This window comes from Phycodurus eques, chromosome 7, assembly GCF_024500275.1.
Source record: "Phycodurus eques isolate BA_2022a chromosome 7, UOR_Pequ_1.1, whole genome shotgun sequence".
In the NCBI taxonomy this organism is placed as follows: Eukaryota; Metazoa; Chordata; class Actinopteri; order Syngnathiformes; family Syngnathidae; genus Phycodurus; species Phycodurus eques.
The window spans coordinates 3331124-3353292 of NC_084531.1; the positions used below are offsets into that span (position 1 = coordinate 3331124).

Below are 22169 nucleotides of genomic sequence, written 5' to 3' on the forward strand. Positions count from 1 at the left end.
CAGTGTGGCGCTGCACTTCCGGTGGAGACGTGGCTCTGTACTGCTGCCATCTTGACGCTAGGCTAGCGAACAAGCATACATCCTCAAGTGAGCTGGACCGTCGTCCCTTGCCTATTTGGAGTGGGTAAACTAACCGAAGCAAAAAGAGACAAGAAACTGAAGGCCTTCATTATATAACTAGAGGAACAAAAATGGTGAGTAAAAAATGTATCCAGAAAGTTAAATACGTTTCGTTGGGCCTAGTGCTTCAAAACATCGGCTAAGCAGGTAGCTAACTCATGCGAGGTAACCGTCAACAGCGAAATTATTCTGCTTTGTACTTTTTGAGTGACACTACGGACGTTTTCGTATAGCTGTAATTTATGACATGATTTTATTTCAGTCATTGAAATTGAGTGTTGTGGCCGAATGGACGACACTGTTGTGTGCAGGCAGTGCTGACGTGAACTTGCTCGTTTCTGTCTGCTTGCTAACGTTACCTGCTGTCAATATGGATATTACTCGCAAAGGTTCTCTAGATAACTTCACAATAGGTTAAAGTTCTGTCAACATCTACCAAGCGGACAACTTATATATTCATTGTCATGTTAATTTGATGTAGTTGTTATAGTCTCCCAGTTTACCGTTGAACTACCAAAAATCGTACGTATATCTGTGAAACAGTTTCATGAGCAAATCTCGTGTACTTGCAAAAGATTGTAGTGGAAGTGGATGTTATCCGCTTTTACAACCACCCATACAGGAATTGTGTTTGGTAGTTTGTTCAAGCTCTTTGATTAGGTTTAATAATGGTTTTTATTATGTATTGCAGTTTTAGCGCTTAAATTTACCTTTGTGTCATGGTCCTTTGAAATTCCGTATATTTATTGTACCAGTTCTGAGAATCTGTCAGCACAGTCTTTCGAACTGCTGTAATTGCTAGAGGACTCTGCATCTTTTCGCACAATTGTAAAAAAATAAAATAAATAATAATTTACCGGCATTACCAGATAACTAGCAACCCTTATTGCTCAGTGACTGTTTTTTGTCAATGTCTTTATATCTCAAAAGTGTTCTCTGTCAATTGACTGTCTGTTGTCATACTAGAGTGGCTCCAACTACCGGAGACAAATTCCTTGTTTTTTGGACATACTTGGCAACTAAAAATGATTCTGATTCTGATCTTCAGGTGCTGTTGGCAGCGGCGGTGTGCACCAAGGCTGGCAAGGCCATTGTTTCGCGACAGTTTGTCGATATGACACGGACACGAATTGAAGGTCTCCTTGCCGCATTCCCAAAACTGATGAACACAGGGAAGCAGCATACCTTTGTGGAAACAGACAGTGTCCGTTATGTTTACCAGCCGCTGGAGAAGCTCTACATGGTCCTCATCACCACCAAGAACAGCAACATCCTTGAAGACCTTGAGACACTAAGGCTCTTTTCTCGTGTGGTAAGCCTTCATTTTTTTAGAGTGATTACACTGTTGTAATGTTGTGTACGCCCAATTCATTTTAAATGATCTGGACTGTACTGTCTGTTCACACTTGGCATATGGCCATTGAGAAAGATCAATGTTATCTAGAGCCATCAGTGTGACTTTCCAGTAGCCACAGGCCACTTTTAACTCCATATTTGAAATGTGTGATTTCCTCATGTTAAAAAAAAAAAGACAAACACACAAAGAAACAAAACTATCTGTAATCCCCCCATGCTAAGATTATCTGTCTGTTGGGTGGCAAATTGGTGTCCAAGCACTGCCAAGGTGCCCTTGAGCAATGACACCCTACATATTTGGGGTTGTCTCTTTGTGCATCCCCCCCTATGTTGTGATACAAATTTAGGGTCAAGATTATAATGAAAGTGTTTCTGAATGGGTTATACAGTCCTTTAGCAAAACTAAATAGATTTAAAATAATAAGAATAAAACCAACCCAAAGATTCATTCATTCGTTCATTCATTTTCCGGACCGCTTATCCTCACTAGGGTCGTGGGGGTGCTGGCGCCTATCTCAGCTGACGCTGGGCGAGGGGCGGGGTACACCCTGAACTAGTCGCCAGCCAATCGCAGGTCACAAACAAACAATCATTTGCACTCACATTCACACTTATGGGCAATTAAGAGTTTTCAATTAACCTACCATGCATGTTTTTTTGGATGCGGGAGGAAACCGGAGTACCCGCAGAAAACCCACACAGGCACTGGGAGAACATGCAAACTCCACACAGGCAAGGCTGGATTTTAACCCATGTCCTCAGAACTGTGATGTAGACGTGCTAACCATTACTAAAAGCAGGTTCAATAAAATCGTCTGTAATTAAGTTGTGTGAAACAGGAGACTGGTGAGCTATTTTAGAGGGCTTTGGGGACACAATAAATAATACTGGGTGTTCATAGTCTCGTTACAGTTTTGAAATTAAATACAAAGGCAATTGATAAGATATATTCATTTGATTTGTTCCACTGTACACTGGGTATGAGTTTTTAATCACATTGCATTATTGTGTTTCAGACATCAAGTCGATTGAAGTGGCATCCTGTTGAACGAATCCCGAAGAAATGGCTACTCGTCAAGAGAAAGCACAATGTGTATCATGGTTTATGATAAATCGGATACGCAGACATTGACGTAGGGAGTGTCTCGCTGAACTTCTGTAGTCACATGGTTGTGTTCTGATTCCCAGCTTCTCATATTATGTTTGTTCACTTTCCCTGAAACATAAAGCGGGTTTGTTTTTGTGATGAGTCAACCTTTCATGTTTCAGCGAGATAGTCCCAAAGTGAATGTCTGCGGATCCGATTGTCTAAAAAAAAACATGATACATACATATTGTGCTTTCTCTTGAGGAGTAGCCATTTTTCAGACATTCATTCAAAATGATGCCACTTCAATCAACAGGATAACTGAAACACAATAAAGCAGTGAGATTAAAAACGTTGATAGCCACTGTGTGCAGTGGAACAAGTCAAATTAATATATCTTATCTACTGCCTTTGTAATTAAATTTAAAAACTGTAAAGAAACTTAATAAACACCCTGTACCGCTAGCAAATAACACAAACGGGGTACACGCGTACAGATACAAACAAACGTGAGGGACTCCACACATGACGGGGAAAAAAAAGTCAAGTGTGTTCTTACTACTCTTACAGTGTGTCGTCTACTGAAGATAATGCACAAAACACCACACTTAGATAATCCCACGAACAATTGCGAGTCTCCTCCCTCAAACCAGATGTCTGTCATAGTACCAAGACTGACCTGTGAGATGCAGCATGGTGCCGCAGGGCATTCAGGCTGTTGGACAAAAAATATAATAAATACCATAATATTGGTAGAGTGCCAGAAGCTAGGCTAACTGTTAGCCTTTCTGGCATATACATTGAGGTGGTAAACTCTGCTCCTTGCCATTTTTATTGTGGTGAATGACTTGGGAACTATAAAAATTTGTGATCGTGAATATTGAACAGCTTTAACATTTGAGATTGTCGCCCTTGACCATTTTCTCAGCAGATCGGGGAGGAAAAATGACTCGCACACCCTAATCCAAAGTATAATTGGTAAGGATAAACTTTAAGAGATGTCCGATAATTGGGTCTTTGTTGACTGAAAGGGTGGGGACAATGCTCAAATTCTGCTTGTTTATCCATGTGTGTACCGCAATTTTAGTTAGGATTTGGACAGGAAGTTGATTTGTTTCATGTGGGATGAACGAGTAGAAAAATGCATTTGTATGAGTAAAGCCCTACCCCCTAATAAATACAGAATCCCCCCTAATAAATATAATCTCTGTGAGTTAATAAACACAGTCTGCCCCTATATGAGGAAATACGGTATTTGTTTAATTTGGGATAATGTTACAAAGAACCAACGCTCCTGTCAGTCACTTTTTTGTCCGGGACCCTATGAGTCAAGATTTCTTTTTAGACATTGTTTTCCCCCTATTGCTAAAATATCACGGCACTGTAGCCAACTGGTTAGAACATCCGCTTCACAGTTTTGTGGACCCGGGTTCAAATTTGGCCTCACTTGTGTGGAGTATGCATGTTCCTCCCGTGTCTGCGTGGGTTTTCTCCAGGTACTCCGTTTCCTCCCACCGCTCCAAAACATGCATGGTAGGTTAATTGAAGACTCTAAATTGTCCATAGACATGATTGTGAGTTCGAATGGTTGTTTGTCTGTGTGCCCTGCGATTGGCTGGCGACCAGTTCAGGGTGTACCCCGCCTCTCGCTGAGCGTCAGCTGACAGGCGGCAGCACGCGCGCGCGACCCTACTGAGGATAAGCGGTAGGAAAAATGGTTGGATATTGCTCAAGTAATACCAGCCAAGCCGACCTAATTCATAAAGAAAATGTATCTTCATGCAAAAAAATAGACTTGACACCGATCTGATTGGTTTAATCGGTATTGGCCGATTATTAGCATTTTATGCTGATAGGCTTTGTCATAATTCGCCGATCAGCTCCACCAAAAACATTTACTGCGCGTCACCATCATGTATGATATATTTGAATCCAAAAGCTAGTTTATTTTTAGCCTTGTCGCATGTCTTTTGACGTAGTACTGTAATTATCTGACCGCCAATAAAGTTATATAAAAAAAACGTTGGCGATGTGGGTGAGACAACAAGACAAATTTGGTCTTTCACGATTGCTCGATGTCAGACTACTGCAATAAAATCTTGTATTCCGATATCACTGCATCCCGTTTTTTACAATTACTGGGCTTCAGCTTGTCAACTCAAACGGAACCGGATACACCCGTTACCACGGCCACGACAGCAAAAGTCGATCGCGTCGTGTGTATTATAAGAACTAAATGGGGGGAAAAAACGTGTGTTGGTGGTCACCGGTGCTCGGGAGAGGACTTTAATTCAACGCTAGCTTGAGGTATGTTCACATACTTTTAATACGATATGGCTCTCAAGCGGTCAACAAAACGTTATGTAGCCTAGCAAGCTAGTGCTAGCACTAACGGTTGTAAGCAAAAATGCAGGCGTTCTGTCGAATCATGCTCTAAAGTTTTGGTGTGTGTGAAGTAATTTAATTACAGTTAGTTAGCACACATTTTTTGTGTCATGTTGTAATGTTGGTTTGACCTGACTGATTAGAATACATGATCGGAATAGATCAGTGATTGCCAACCTTTATGGAGCCAAGGCACATATTTTACAATTGAAAAATCTCACGACACACCAACAAACAAAAATGTCACAAAAAGTGGATACATTAATTACTGTATGTACTTCCTGCCATCTAATAGAAGACCATTCATTTGTTCTGTCTGTCACTATGCCTCACTGGCATAAATAGATGAACAAAGATACATTATTTATTAATTTTTTTTAGCAATTAAGTACAAAAGTATGTGCAGTGAATGAACAAGTCATTTAAATAGACACATTGCTCCATCTTGTAATCGGATCGGTTATCAGTTTTATCAACTGATCAGTTTTATCAGGTTATCAACTCTGTGATGGGCCCCAAAAATTCCGATCGTGTAAATCCTACTTTACACCGTTATGATCGGCTTGATTGGTATCGGCCGATAATTAGCATTTTATGCTGATCGGCTTTTTCATAATTCGCCGATCCGATGAATGACTTCATTGATCAGCTCCGCAAAAGACATTTACTCCGCGTCGCCATCGTTTACAGTATATTTGAATCCAAACGCTAGTTTATTTATAACTTTGTCGCGTGTCTTTTGATGTCATTTACGATCACTGGGCTTTGTCAAATCAAACGCGACTGGATACACTCATTACTACGGCCACGACAACAACAATGGATCGCGCGTGTATTGTGTTGGTTAAAAAAAAGAACAAAATGGGGAAAAACGTGTGGTGGGTGGGTGGTTGGATGGGGGTGGTCACCGGTGCTCGGGAGAAGACGTTCATTCAAGGATTGCTTGAGGTATGTTCACCGTACTATTAATACGATAGGGCTCACAAGCAGCCAACATAACGTTATGTAGCCTAGCAAGCTAGTGCTCGCTCTAGCGGTTGTACGTAAATATGAAAGCATTCTGTCGAATCATGCTCTAAAGTTTTGGTGTGTAATTACAATAAAGTAATTTAATTCCAGTAAGTTAGCACCCATTATTTCTGTCATGTTGTAATGTTGGTTTGACCTGACTGATTAAAATACATGACCTGACTAGAGAATATTTTTGAAGATACTCAGTATACAGTACACAAGTATATAGAGTAAATGAACAAGTCATTTAAATAGACACATTGCTCCATCTTGTGATTGGTTATCATTTTTTTTAAAGTCTCTGATCAGTCTCAAAAATCCTGATTGTGTAAAGCCTACAAAAAACTGTCAAGTATCTCCTTTATGTCTGTCCAGATCCCAGAATACTGCCGTGTGCTGGAGGAGAGTGAAATTTCAGAGCACTGTTTTGACCTGATCTTTGCCTTTGATGAGATTGTGGCTTTAGGCTACAGAGAGAATGTCAACCTGGCTCAAATCCGCACCTTCACAGAGATGGACTCTCACGAGGAGAAGGTCTTCCGTGCTGTCAGAGAGGTGTGTTCATCAAGTTGGGTCTGGGCCTTTTCTGGCTGGGTTTATACTTCATGTTGCAGGGCTTGTTTTTTTTCCTCCCAGTTGGACCAATGTTTTTTCTCTTTATTCTACTGTGGCATAAGGGGTGGGGGATATATGGACTATACTCAATATATCGCGGGTTGTTGCACGGGAGCTGTATAAACTGACAAAATCGCAACTATTGAGTACAAATCCTGGTGCACCTCTCACAGTAAGCAGCACACTCCCCCGCCCATCCAGAAAACTCCTGTACTTGTGTGTGTTTTTGTATCAGCTGAAAACTGAGAATATTTCATTTTCATGTTCAAAATCTCACAGTAATGTCTAATTGATTCATTAGATTGGTGTCACAGAGATGCCAACTGTTACGATTTGGCCGCATTTTGTCCCGGCCAGTTGATGTGTGTTCCTACGTTACGCCAAAGTCAGAAATAGTCCGCAATCCGGAGAAGACGAGACGACATGTGGCCGTTTAAGTTACCTGAAGTTTGCCAGTGAGCAAGCAAGCGAGCGAGTGGCTATCACGAGTTCAGTGTCTTAACTAATCCGGAAAGTGACAAAAAGAGAGTATGCCTCGCTCGAGTGGGGCATAACATTTGTTGATGTCATTGTTTTCCTCTGTGTAAAAAAATAAATAAATAAAATAAAAAAAAATCATATCTTCAAGCTCATCTGACAGAGAGCTGCAAGGCTTCAGCTGTCTTGCTACTAGCTGCTACTGTGGCTAACACTGTGTCTGTGTGTCTCGAAAAGTCACTAATCATCTCCTCCAAGGCAATGAGTAAGCCACAATTCTTCCCTAGGACGAGGAGTATTAACTAGGGGTGTCCCGATCCAATCTTTGCAGCTTAGCGTTTGGCTGGCAGACGTCATGGCAAGAAATATGCCTTTGATGGTACAGCAAACTCATTTGAAAGTTGAAAGTGCATTTAAAAATATAATAGACTGTACATGTTGTCAGTGAAAGGGGGGTCGTGACTTTCCAACAAAAGGAAGGGTGACAACAGTTAAGAACCACTGCTCTATAGTGTATTGCCCAGTATTTCAAATCATATTTTGTCGGCTCATAGACCCAGGAAAGAGAGGCCAAGGCTGAGATGAGGAGGAAGGCCAAGGAGCTGCAACAGGCTAGAAGGGATGCTGAGCGCTCTGGCAAGAAGGGACCAGCTTTTGGTGGCTTTGGCAGTGGTGGCATGACCAGCATCTCCTCAGGATCTATCATCACGGAAACCATCGTAGAGCCTGAAAAGCCCAAGATCACACCAGCTCCAGTCAGGTACAGGAAAAGAGAATCTCTTTGAATTTATTTGTTCTGTAATTGTCTTTTAATTTTCAAGGGATTTTTGTTTGGCAAACTGTTTTCCTCCCCCTTTCCAGACCAAGTGGACCAAGTAAGGCGCTGAAGCTGGGTGCTAAAGGGAAAGAAGTGGACAACTTTGTTGACAAGCTGAAGTCGGAGGGTGAAACTATCATGCCGTCCTCTGGGAAGAGAGGCTCAGATGTTTCTAAAGCTCTGCCACCACCAGTGAATGTAGAGAGGTAGGCACTCGTCTCGGTCGATAATAAAAACACTCCACTTTTTTCCACCTAAAAATTGAAATGGTGGCAGGTGTGTGTGGACTCCTATTGAACATTAGTTTGAATGTCATCTGTTACTTCTGAACACAGCCACATGCCAGTCATAAGAGCGACTGCATCCTTGTGCAACCACATTTTTTATTTTATTTTTTATTTATTTAACTAGGTAAAAGTCCAGTTAAAACAGAACTTCTTTTGCCATGGTGACCTTCCCAAGAAGGCAGCAATTTAAACGTCAAGTCCAAGTCAATCACATTCAAGTTTATTTCAGTTGTTTATTTTCACCTCCCCTCTCAAGAAGTTACAAAAACAAAACCGATGAGTTGAACAACTCAAAGTTTTAAAATGATGATCTTGGTCAAAATTCTTTTACAACACAAAAACCTGGCAATTTAGCAGGTGTACGTAAAATTTTTATATGCACTGCAGCTTTGTTCCTGTTTTTGTAATCTGCCTGGTGAGCCTACAGTACTATGGTGTTTAATAAGTAGAAACTACAGTGGGTACGGAAAGTATTCAGACCCCCTTAAATTTTTCACTCTTTGTTGTATTGCAGCCATTTGGTAAAATAATTTAAGTAAAATTTTCCCTCAATGTACACACAGCACCCCATATTGACAGAAAAAAACGGAATTGTTGAAATTTTTGCAGATTTATTAAAAAAGAAAAACTGCAATATTACACAGCCACAAGTATTCAGACCCTTTGCTGTGACACTCATATTTAACTCTGGTGCTGTCCATTTCTTCTGATCATCCTTGAGATGGTTTTACACCTTCATTGGAGTCCAACTGTTTGATTAGGACTGATTGGACTTGATTAGGAAAGCCACACACCTGTCTATATTAGACCTTACTGCTCACAGTGCATGTCAGAGCAAATGAGAATCATGAGGTCAAAGGAACTGCCCGAAGAGCTCAGAGACAGAATTGTGGCAAGACACAGATCTGGCCAAGGTTACAATTTTTTTTTGCTGCACTTAAGGTTCCTAAGAGCACAGTGGCCTTCATAATCCTTAAATGCGAGACATTTGGGATGATCAAAACCCTTCCTAGAGCTGGCCGTCTGGCCAAACTGAGCAGTCGGGCGAGAAAAGCCTTGGTGAAAGAGGTAAAGAAGAACGCAAAGATCACTGTGGCTGAGCTCCAGAGATGCAGTCTGGAGATGGGAGAAAGTTCTAGAAAATCAACCATCACTGCAGGCTTCCACCAGTCAGGGCTTTATGGCAGAGTGGCCCGACGGAAGCCTCTCCTCAGTGCACGACACAAGAAAGCCCGCATGGAGTTTGCTAAAAGAAAAACTCCTGAAGGACTCCAAAATGGTGAGAAATAAGATTATCTGTTCTGATGAGACCAAGATAGAACTTTTTGGCCTTAATTCAAAGCGGTATGTCTGCAGAAAACCGGGCACTGCTCATCACCTGTCCAATACAGTCCCAACAGTGAAGCGTGGTGGTGGCAGCATCATGCTATGGGGGTGTTTTTCAGCTGCAGGGACAGGACGACTGGTTCTAATCGAAGGAACAATGAATACGGCCAAGTATAGGGATAGCCCGGGCGAAAACATTCTCCAGAGTGCTCAGGACCTTAGACTGGGCCCAAGGTTCACCTTCCAACAACACAATGACCCGAAGCACACAGCTAAAATAACAAAGGAATGGCTTCAGAACAACTATGTGACTGTTTTTGAATGACCCAGCCAGAGCCCTGACTTAAACCCAATTGAGCATCTCTGGAGAGACCTGAAAATGGCTGTCCACCAACGTTCACCATCCAACCAGACACAACTGGAGAGGATCTGCAAGGAGGAATGGCAGAGGATCCCCAAATCCAGGTGTGAATAACCTGTTGCATCATTCCCAATATGTCTCATGGCTGTATTAGCTCAAAAGGGTACTTCTACTAAATACTGAGCAAAGGGTCTGAATACTGAATACTGGCGATGTTATTTCAGTTTTTCTTTTTTAATAAATCTGCAAACATTTCAACAATTCTTTTTTGTTTTCTGTCAATATGGTGTGCTGTGTGTACATTTAATGAGGGAAAAAAAACTTGCATGATTTTAGCAAATGGCTGCAACACAACGAAGAAGAAGAAGAAGAATCACCTTTTATTGAATACTTTAGTGGGTACTGTATGTAGAAGAAGACCATTTTTTGGAGATTTTATTTTATGATGGTATTTGTTTTAAAGTGATATTTTGCAGCAATATATGAATTTGCACATTCATAAGTTTATTCATTCATTCGTCTTCCGTTCCGCTTATCCTCACTCGGGTCGCGGATATACCCTGAACTGGTCGCCAGCCAATCGCAGGGCACCTATAAACAAGCAACCATTTGCACTCACATTCACACCTTTTAGTTATTTTTATTTTACATTCAAAATCAGAAGTTACTCAATAGTTACCCAGTACTTTTTTCACTCAGTACTTTCTAAAGGCTTCTTTATACTCGCGCGGGCGGTGACCGCGCTGACGTCACTGCGGCTGTCCCACGTGTAGTTTGCCTTTTGTACTGGAGCGCAACCCATGCACACAGTTTTGAAAATGTACTGCAGTTCACCTCCAAGTCGGGGGTGTTGCTCCGGCTGGTATTGGTTAGGACACCACATGGTAGAGTTTCCTCTGCATTTTTTTGGGCCAGTTCCGGTAGCCGTTTTTACTTTACTTTCAGTAACAAGGAACAAAGCAACAACGGCAACCGTGGAATAGTGTGTGCTAGAACAAATGGGCCTAGAAAACCAGATGATACGTTTAATTATGCTGCAAAATCGATCAAGAAGGCATCGGCGTAGATGGTATGTAGAACCAAGGGCCACGCTGTGTACATCATCACACAGCATGTGACTAAAACTGACCAATCACGAGAGATGATCTTCGCGGCGGTTTACGCGTAGTAACTATTTTTGCCGTGTGTGCGTCAAGCTATGCAGAGGGGCCACACGGGCCAATTCGTCGGCCGCGCGAGATTATAAGGACGCCTTAACTCTAACTCAAGTAAATATTTGGAGGACTACTTTTTACTTGAGTCATATTATTGTAAAGTAACAGCACTCTTACTTGAGTACAATATTTGGCTACTCTACCCACCTCTGGTAATAGCAGAGATGATCGATCCCAAATTATTTTGGCGAATATTCGATATTGGTATTATTTCTGAACAATGTGTAATTGCAGAAAGCCATGAAAAACAATAGCAGTTCATTAATTTGTTTATCCAGCCGGTCCCACTACAACGCAACGTTTAGCCAATAACAAAAAAAATATTCGCCATCTTCAACCGGTGGTCTCCACACATCACTTTGCTCATTTTATTTGCACTCCACAGTGTACATCTGCGTGTAGAGGAGAAGATCTCGCTCACTTGCGGTCGTGACGGTGGGCTGCAGAACATGGAGGTGCTGGGCATGGTCACGCTGCGAGTCACAGATGACAAGAATGGACGCATCCGTCTGGTTCTCCTCAATAATGACACCAAAGGATTACAGCTACAAGTAGGTGTTTTGCAAAATGGAGGGACTTCAGTGGTTACGGAAAGTATTCAGACCGCCTTAAATTTTTCACTTTGTTATTGCAGCCATTTGCTAAAATAATATCACATAACTTTTTTCCTCAACGTACACACAGCACCCCATATTGTCAGAAAAAAACTGAATTGTTGAAATGTTTGCAGATTTATTAAAAAAGAAAAACTGAAATAACACCGCCAGTATTCAGTATTCAGAGCCTTTGCTCAGTATTTAGTAGAAGTACCCTTTTGAGCTAATACAGCCATGAGTCTTTTGGGGAATGATGCAGCATATGTGTGTGTGTGTGTGTGTATATATATATATATCTATAGAAATGTGTGTGTGTGTGTGTGTATATATCTATAGAAATGTGTGTGTGTGTGTGTGTGTGTATATGTGTGTGTATATCTATAGAAATGTGTGTGTGTGTGTGTGTGTGTGTATGTATATGTATTTGTGTGTGTATATGTATGTATGTGTATATATATGTGTATGTATGTATGTGTATATGTATGTATATATGCATGCATGTATGTATGTATGCATGCGTATATGTATGTATATATGCGTATATGTGTATATGTATGTATATATGTCTATATATGTATGTATATGTGTATGTGTATATATATATATGTATGTATATTGTACGTATACGCATACGTATATATGTAGATATATATATATATTGTTAAATGCCTATTAAAGTTGTTTTTTATTAACTAGTCAGACGTGTATGGGTTGTGAGAATGTCATTTGACATATCAAGTTTTTTTGGGTTTTACCTTTGTAATTTGTAAATGATAAAGCATCTGTACTGTCTTGTACTGTAATGCCATACATTCAACACATACCAAAGCATCAGATGCGTAACTTAAGTAGAAATAAATATTGATCGGCTGTCAGACAGACTTATAGCATCATGTTCCCCTTAGACACATCCCAATGTGGACAAGAAGTTGTTCACTGCTGACTCAGTGATTGGCCTGAAGAACCCCGAGAAGTCCTTCCCTCTCAACAACGACGTCGGTGTGCTAAAATGGAGACTACAGACCACAGACGAGTCACTCATACCTTTAACTAGTAAGTCCAAATGTACAGAAAATTATAAGGCAATGTTTGGTTTCTTGTGTAGTCCAATCCTAAGTGAATTAGGTTGCTGCATGATCACAACTCAAATAATGCATAGTAGACAGCAATACAAAGGTACAACCCCAATTCCAATGAAGTTGGGACGTTGTGTTAAACAAATAAAAACAAAATACAATGATTTGCAAATCATGTTCAACCTATATTTAATTGAATACACTAAAAAGACGCTATTTAATGTTCAAATGTAGCAAATAATCATTAACTTTGAATATTATGGCTGCAACACAGTCCAAAAAAGCCTGGACAGGGTCATGTTTACCACTGTGTTACATCACCTTTTACATTCAATCAACGTTTGGGAACTGAAGACACTAATTGTTGAAGCTTTGTCTGTGGAATTCTTTCCCATTCTTGCTTGATTTACAGCTTCAGCTGTTCAACAGTCCGGGGTCTCCGTTGTCGTATTTTACGCTTCATAATGCGCCACACATTTTGAATGGGCAACAGGTCTGGAATGCAGGCTGGCCAGTCTATTACCTGCACTCTTTTACTACGAAGCCACGCTGTTGTAACACGTGCAGAATGTGATTTGGAATAGTCTTGCTGAAATAAGCAGGGGCGTCTATGAAAAAGATGTTGCTTGGATGGCAGCATATGTTTCTCCAAAACCTGTATGTACCTTTCAGCATTAATGGTGCCTTCACAGATTTGTAAGTTACCCATGCCATTGGCACTAACACAGCCCCATACCATCACAGATGCTGGCTTTTGAACTTTGCGTCCATAATAGCCCGGATGGTTCTTTTCCTCTTTGGCCCGGAGGACACGACGTCCACAATTTCCAAAAACAATTTGAAATGTGGACACAGAACACTTTTTCCATTTTGCATCACTTCATCTTAGATGAGCTCGGGCCCAGAAAAGCGGGCGGCTTTTCTGGGTGTTGTTGATAAATGGCTTTTGCTTTGCATGGTAGAGTTTCAAGTTGCACTTAACGGATGTAGGGCTGAACTGTATTTTCTGACATTGGTTTTCTGAAGTGTGCCTGAGCCCACGTGGTGATATTCTTTACACATTGATGCCAGTTTTTGATGCAATGCCGCCTGAGGGATCGAAGGTCACGGGCATTCAATGTGGGTTTTCGGCCTTGCCGCTTATATGCAGTGATTTCTCCTGATTCTCTGAACCTTTTGATATTATGACCCGTAGATGATGAAATCCCTAAATTCCTTCTAATTGTATGTTGAGGAACATTGTCCTAAAACTTTTCGACTATTTTCTCAAGCACTTGTTCACAAAGTGGTCGAACCTCGCCCCATCTTTCCTTGTGAATTACTAAGCAATTCAGGGAAGCTCTTTTTATACCCAATCATGGCACCCACCTGTTCCCAATTAGCTTGTTCACCTGTGGGATGTTCCAAACAGGTATTTGATGAGCATTCCTCAACTTTTTCAGTCTTTTTTGCCACCTGTCCCAGCTTTTTTGGAACGTGTTGCAGCCATAAAATTCTAAGTTAATGATTATTTGCTAAAAACAATAACGTTTTAACATTAAATATCTTGTCTTTGTAGTGTATTCAATTAAATATAGGTTGAACATAATTTGCAAATCATTGTATTCTGTTTTTATTTGTTTAACACAATGTCCCAACTTTATTGGAATTGGGATTGTACATCAACACCCATCCATATATGAAAACTGGTACATATTGTGAATATACCCTGCCTATTAAATTGTTACTAAAGTGTACTTGGATGTACTGAATGGTCCCCTTGCCCTTTTTATATATAGCTTCACTTGTAATTCATAGATCAGACTACAGCCCGATTAGCTATCGCAGCAGATTTCTTAGATCAGGGCTGACATATTTTGTTGGGAATGACAAAACGTGTTGTAGTGCGACATAATCCACGACCAACGATTTGGCCCTACGATAGACCTACGACACCAAAATGAAAAGTCTAGTATGTTTGATTTTATTTATTTTTTTATTCACCCTTTTTAGCTCATTAGGCGACAGCCTTTTCCTGAGCAGGGAGCCCCTCGACTGCAACTTTCAAGCAATCTCGCTCATTTTTCAAGACCCACAGAATATTGTGTACTGTGACTATGTAAACACCAAAACCACCAAACGAAAGATAAGACTCTTTCATTAGAACAAAAGATAGATAAGACTCTTTCATTAGAAAAAGAGGTTTCTCTATTTTATACAGTTTTTTAGTAATCAGCAGTCAAATATAGGTGACTCTCAGCGAGATGTTTCTGGAGGAAAAAAAACAGAGAAAACAGCCTTTTTGTGAATGCAGACAGATTAAGACAGATCAACACAACACTGAGAGAGTAATTTTGACAGAAAAATGATTTAAGTATTACTTTGTACAGAATTTACATTAGACAAAAATGCCTGAACAAATAGGGCTCCCACACTTGTACTTTTCCTCTAAATTCCCCTCCTCTACGGTTTGCTCAATAGTCCAGGTTTTTATTACCTTCCGCATAAAATCTAGCAAATTTTTATCCACACCTGGATTTTATTCTTTGGTGGTGATGAATGGGATCTTGTGTGGTTGTCATTGTCCTTGAAACCATTGCCTACTTCTGCTCGAAGCACAACCCGTGCAGTTTAGTTTTGTTTGCACTGCGTAAAGGAATAGGAGTCGAACATCCGGAGGATTTCTGGATGAAGCTCGGCCGGGGACCCAGAGGGATTTCACTCATCTGACGATTCCGGATCCCATTTACTCAAATCCTCGTCGGCAGACGATCAGCAGGCAAGCGGCCGAGAGCGTCTTGCCATATGGCCCAGCATTTTGGGCGATAGCTTTTCAAGAAAGCGATTGGCTCAGAGCGTCATCCTTTATATTCCCCGCATGATCTAAGTGGTCATTCCTGTCAGTAGCAGGATTATTTTTCTTACCTTGGCGCAATACATTTCTAGTACTGAAAACCTTTTTTTAGATATTTTTTTCATTTTGTCTTCTCTCTTTTCCACCATTATGCTTGCCTTTGCTCATTGTCTCCTGCACCCCTCCTTCCTCTTTACAATTACAATTACAGTGGGGCAAAAACGTATTTAGTCAGCCATCCATTGTGCAAGTTCTCCCACTTAAAAAGATGAGAGGCCTGTAATTTTGATCATATCATTTTTATTAAATCCAGAAAATCACGTCTGATTTTTAATTAATTTATTAGCAAATTATGGTGTAAAGTAAGTATTTGGTCACCTACAAACAAGCAAGATTTCTAGCTCTTACGGACCTGTAACTTCTTAAGAGGCTCATCTGTCCTCCACTCGTTCCCTGTATTAATGGCAACTTTTTGAACTCGTTATCAGTATAAAAGACACCTGTCCACAGCCACTCCCCAAACTCCACTATGGCCAAGACCAAAGAGCTGTCGTAGGACACCAGAAACAAAATTGAAGACATGCACCACGCTGGGAAGACTGAATCTGCAATAGGTAAGGTAATCAGCTTGGTTTGAATAAATCAGATGTGGGAGCAATTATTAGAAAATGGAAGACATACAAGACCACTGATAATCTCCCTTGATCTGTAGCTCCACGCAAGATCTCACCCCGTGGGGTCAAAATGATCACGAGAACAGTGAGCAAAAATCCCAGAACCACACGGGGGGGCCTAGTGAATGACCTGCAGAGAGTTGGGACCAAAGTAACACACTACGCCGCCAGGGACTCTAATCCTGCAGTGCCAGGCGTGTCCCCCTGCTTAAGCCAGTACATTTCCAGGCCTGTCTGAAGTTTGCTCGAAAACATTTGAATGATCCAGAAGAAAGTGGGGAGAATGTCATATGGTCAGATGAAAATAGAAAAAAATTAACTTTTTAGATAAAAACTCAACTTGTTGTGTTTGGAGGAGAAAGAATGCTGAGTTGCATCCAAAGACCACCATACCTACTGTGAAACATGGGGTTGGAAACATCATGGTTTGGGGCTGTTTTTCAGGACGACTGATCTGTGTAAAGGAAAGAATGAAGGGGGCCATGTATCGTGAGATTTTGAGTGAAAAACTCCTTCCATCGGCAAGGGCATTGAAGATGAAATGAGTCTTTCAGCATGATAATGATCCCAAACACACCGCCCGGGCAACAAAGGAGTGGCTTCGAAAGAAGCATTTCAAGGTCCTGGATTGGCCTAGCCAGTCTCCAGATCTCAACCTCTTAGAAAATCTTTGGAGGGTGTTGAAAGTCTGTGATGCCCACCGACAGCCTCAAAACATCACTGCTGTAGAGAAAATCTGCATGGAGGAATGGGCCAAAATACCAGCCACAGTGTGTGAAAACCTTGTGAAGACTTAACAGAAAACGTTTGACTGCTGTCATTGCCAATAAAGAGTATATAACACACTTAACTTTTGTTATTGACCAAATACTTATTTTCCACCATAATTTGCTAATAAATTATTTAAAAATCAAGACAATGTGATTTACTTATTATTTTTGTGTGTGTGTATATAAATGTTTTCTTTTTCTCATTTTGTCTCATAGGTGAGGTATACCTGTAATGAAAATTATAGGCCTCTCTCATCTTTTTAAGTGGAAGAACGTGCAAAATTGGTGGCTGAATAAATATTTTGTTTTTGTAACACTGTATCTCAAGGCATTGTTGCACTCTACAGGGTGCCATTCCTCATTGCAGTTATCCAGAAGCTTGGCAATTACACACAAATTGCACAAGACCCTCCCCCATCCATCCCCGTTAAAAAAATGCCATTGATGTCTTTAGACGGCATTGGCAGGGAATAGCTTGATTATGAATGACTGCATTGGGAGCAGTCCCCATGAATGTGTCCTTTGTGTCCATTTGCACAACCAACATTGTCCCAGATGATCGCACTACTCGTCACTTTAAACCGCATGCACTCCTTGAAGTCTCAGTACCCTTTGCACAATGGTCATTGCACCGGACAATTGCAATATTAGTCGTTCAAACTGCTCTAAGTGCTAGAGGACTCTGCATCGTTTTGCACAATTGTTTTTTGTCAATGTCTTTATGTCCCCAAAGTGTTCTGTAAATTGACTGTCTGTTGTACTAGAGCGGCTCCAACTACCGGAGACAAATTCCTTGTGTGTTTTGGACATACTTGGCAAATAAAGATGATTCTGATTGGCAGGGAATGAGTTAATTTTTTTTTTGGGGGGGGGGTCTTCCGAGTAGTGTGACATATCAACAACTTTCCGACCGCGCACCTTGACGTCGACCAATAGGATAGGGTATTGTGACCGGCGCATCGCCTCCCGTGCTTACTGTTGTCAACATAGTTGGTCGCCGTCAAAAGATTTATTCACGTGCACAAACCAGTTCACCGAAGGTTTAGAGCATGTTTAAGCACACCCGTTAGTGCTAGCAAGGTACCTTGCTAGGTTACATAACGTTTTGTTGCCTGCTTGCGAGCTGTATTGTATTAAAAGTATGAGCATACCTCAAGTACTCCTTGAGTGAGCGTCCTCTCCTGAGCACCGGTAACGACCACGTCAAACAACGGGATGCGGTGGTATCAGAATACGTCGTGTCGTGTTGCCACTGTCTGCCCGCGATACGGCAAGATTTTAGGGCAGTAGTCTGACATAGTGCAATGGGGAAAGACGAAATCATGTATTCTGATCCAGGCATATACCAACTTAAAGTAGACAATGCTTTTAAACACAATTAAAAAAAATATACAGGTATCTTAAGATGTCTGTGAATTCATTTAAGGAATAGGCAAATAACGAAAGATTTACATGGTTTCACACTTGATGGGTGGACAGGAACTCCACATATTCAGTATTTGTATACACAGCAATTAAAAATTCAACTTCCCATAATGTCCCCTTCAAAGGACTTCACAGTATGTCTGTCTTTCCTCAGTAAACTGCTGGCCTTCAGAGAGTGGTAACGGCTGTGATGTCAACATTGAATACGAGCTGCAGGAGGAGAGTCTGGAACTCAATGACGTGGTCATTACCATACCAGTGCCGTACGTTGATCAAATCTTCTTTTTGGATGGTTAAAACAACACACAGTTACATTATTGGCATGACTGCAAATGAGATCTGGCCATCTCTTTTATTAAAATAATTCTGTAGTTGTCATTGCAATGTGTGTGACATGACATAGGGGTCTTTAGATTAAAGGATGTTGTCAACTGTGGGCCTGTGTAGCCCCTTGAGGCTTTTTTGTGATTAAGGGCTATAGAAATCAACTTGACTTGAATGGTGAATGTGTGTCTGCGCAGATCCGGTGTGGGTGCTCCCGTGATTGGAGATCTGGATGGAGAGTACAAGCACGACAGCAGGCGAAACATCCTAGAGTGGTGCCTACCTGTCATTGATGCCAACAACAAGACCGGCAGCCTGGAGTTCAGCATTAGCGGACAGCCCAGTGACTTCTTCCCCGTGAATGTGTCCTTTGTGTCCAAACGCAACTACTGTGACATCCAGGTAGGAACCTGGAGAGAAAACCTGTGACCATTGACTGACTGATTGCCTTATTTGAACAAAGACACAGAAAAATAAAAGTAATCATAAGTGGATCATATACAATGTACTCTGTTATATAAATTTATCAAAATAATGGGCCCATATATAGAGGCCCCTTTTTTCTGCAAAATCTGAGAAGTAAATGGTAACACGCTATTCTAATTTTTAAATTCCTTATTTTGTGGGTTTTATGAGCTGGAAACACAAGTCATGTAAAAATAAACAAATAAATACTTGAAATTGTTTAAATTGTGGGCCCTGAATCTATAATCTATGAAAGTTTAACTTTCGGCACCAAAATAAGGCATATATATAATCGCGAGGAATGTTTGAAGTGTAGTACAGCTAGCTACCTTATTACTCAAGGGAAAAGCAAGAGATTCACCATGCTGTCACAGTTTGTGGGTTGGCTGTCGCTGGCTAAGTAGTGGCGTGGTCCAAGGCAAACCCAGTCGAACCGGTCCTCAAGTATTGTACTTCAGTTCAGTTTTGACAAACAAAGGATCACTATTATCTGACAGCTCAAGTTACTCTACATAACCCTTTTTATATTCTCCCCCTGTGCAGTAAATATTTACCATCCAAAATGACATTAATGTTGATTATCAACAAAAAAGTGTGAATTGGAATTTAAAGTTCTTAAAGTCCATTTGTGTAAAAGTATAAATAACCAGGTCGGGTAAAAACTTTTCTTCATCAGCTTGGTTAGCTGTTCATATAGTAGTTATTTGTATGATCATAAATTGGTTATCCATTCATTAACTGATTTATCTGTATGCTGTGATGATTCCTGTCCACCTCCACAATAAGTGAAATAGAAATACCATATTTAATACACTGTAGGCAGTTTTTATCTATTTTTGAATTTACGGCACTTGGATTTTTTGAAACACTTATAAACACACCTAACACAAATACAAACACATATCTTGTTAAACACATAAATCTTTTAAAATCATCATAGAATATGCATCTTAATTACACAAATGCTAGCCCTATTACTATAACTTAATGCAGAATTAATTCCCCACCTTCTTATACTTCCCCAAGATTTACATCTTTATTTTGCCTTTCGACAGCTCAGTAGAATGAAAATAAAGTAGAAATCACTTTTATTACCGTCTCCCGGCATCGCATATTTCACAATTTTTGGGGTTCAGAGCGATGATTAGAATTCTGCTGCAAATGTGCCATGATGCATTTGGAAGGACAAGCTGTCCTCGATTTGCAACCTTAACTCACTCCTATAATTTTGCTGTCGTGTTATTTTCGGTCTTAAAAAGTTTATTTAATTGAGTGAATCCCGCAAAACCCTATCACTGTATACCTCTTCTCTCAATGTGAAATATGCTAATAATGAACGTCTTTGTTTTTGTTTGTTTACCCCCCACCCCCTTCTCTGTGCATCAGGTTGCCAAAGTGACTCACGTAGATGGAGACAGCTCCGTTAGATTCTCTTCAGAGACCTCCTTTGTTGTCGACAAATACGAAATCCTGTAAGAATATTTCAAGAAAAAGAAAATGGCCCAAGAAAAATAGTCCAAGTCTGTGCTCCAGAGAACGCTTGACAATTCCTTGCTTGCCCACCCTGTATACTATTACACAGACTGTGTACATCAACAGGACTCCATCATCCCTCTGCCAAATGCCCCTCCAAGTGCTGGGGCAGAGCTGCAGTGGTGTATTTATGTTTGTAAGAGCGGATGGCTCATCTGTAGCGTTAATAGAAATTTCCCAACTACAGCGATACTGTTGCCGACCTGCACAGAGGCCGACGGAAAATGGTTGCAGGGCAGGCCGCTAGTCACATCATGGTCAGTTTATCAGTATGACGCTGGGACGAGCTCTTGGGGGAACCTGAGAAAACGAGGCAATTGTATCAGCCTTCGCTCAAATTGGCCCAATTACTTAACATTCATCCTCCACAATCGTGCGTCTTCCCTCTCAATGTTGCATTGCAATAGTTTGATATGGCTGATTTGGGGTTCTCGCTTTCTGTTTCTGATTTTCTTAATAACTGCAGAGTTCTATTTGTATCTGTCATGATAAGCAATCAATCGAGTGTTGTTCTCGCCAATATCTCACTTTTGTTGTTGTGAGGACACTTTAGTAGAAAGGTTACAGATTGGACCTCTGTTCAAAAACAATTACTCAATATAAATTGTATGTTCTATCTGCAGTCATCTTCATTAATCTTATTGCAATGTGTCCTTTTTATTTTTAACATTTTTGTTGCTTTTGGCTGTATAATTTGTCACCATTTTCCTTCATATGGCATTGAAGTTTGACATGGAAGAGCAGAACCCCCCCATCAGTGAATATATTTGGTTATTTCAACTGATATTTTTATAACACCCTTGTATCCCCTCTTCACACAAAAGTAAGCTGTGTTTCAGTTATGGCAATTAAATAATAGTGAGATGTACCTTCAACATGGGCCACAAACAATGATGCTCTTAATGCAACACCACCCCTCCCTTACAAAAGAAAAAGGAAACCTACCATAGAGCATAGTTGATATTGGGCCCGTTACATCCATGCGCAAACACCCTTGTTTGTCAATTTATGATATATATATTTTTTTTGATAACTAGGACTAAATCAAGATTGATTCAAAGGGAGAATGTCTTGTTTATTTTTCACTTGGACTCCCCAAATGTCAATTTGGTAACAGTTGTGTGGATTTGTTGGAGTTGGAAATGACTAAATCAAGCATTTTTCACTAAATTTCTGAAGGGGAATCGTAACATTCCATTGTAAAATTAGGGGGGAAACAATCTTTAATGTAATAAAATGTATTCTTGAAAAGTACATGGTTGTTTCACTGTATGTAATTACTTAAAACTTATTACCACTGCTATTGCATGTATGTTGCATATCATTAGTACAGGTAATTGTCTCCTACCGCTCCTGTACTGTAATGCAGTTAGTGCCAGGCACCAATCTGGCTAAATACCACAGAAAATGGTTCGAA

General features: G+C 40.6%; 1 protein-coding gene across 1 annotated transcript; it reads left to right on the plus strand.

Annotated features, from left to right (window-relative positions):
• The first annotated feature begins 7 nt into the window (after positions 1-7).
• Positions 8-22006, plus strand: LOC133404698 (coatomer subunit delta). Its single transcript, XM_061680805.1, has 10 exons — positions 8-194; positions 1169-1432; positions 6335-6514; positions 7606-7811; positions 7913-8074; positions 11442-11607; positions 12558-12705; positions 18585-18693; positions 18952-19156; positions 20606-22006. The coding sequence occupies exons 1-10, from the start codon at positions 192-194 to the stop codon at positions 20693-20695; spliced, it is 1533 nt and encodes a 510-aa protein (XP_061536789.1). The 5' UTR covers positions 8-191; the 3' UTR covers positions 20696-22006.
• The last annotated feature ends 163 nt before the right edge of the window (positions 22007-22169 follow it).

Excerpts from the sequence above, each read along its gene's own strand:
- LOC133404698 (XM_061680805.1), top strand. Across the intron at positions 6,515-7,605 it reads TCTTCCGTGCTGTCAGAGAG|ACCCAGGAAAGAGAGGCCAA; the intron begins GTGTGTTCATCA and ends GTCGGCTCATAG. Across the intron at positions 11,608-12,557 it reads CCAAAGGATTACAGCTACAA|ACACATCCCAATGTGGACAA; the intron begins GTAGGTGTTTTG and ends TGTTCCCCTTAG.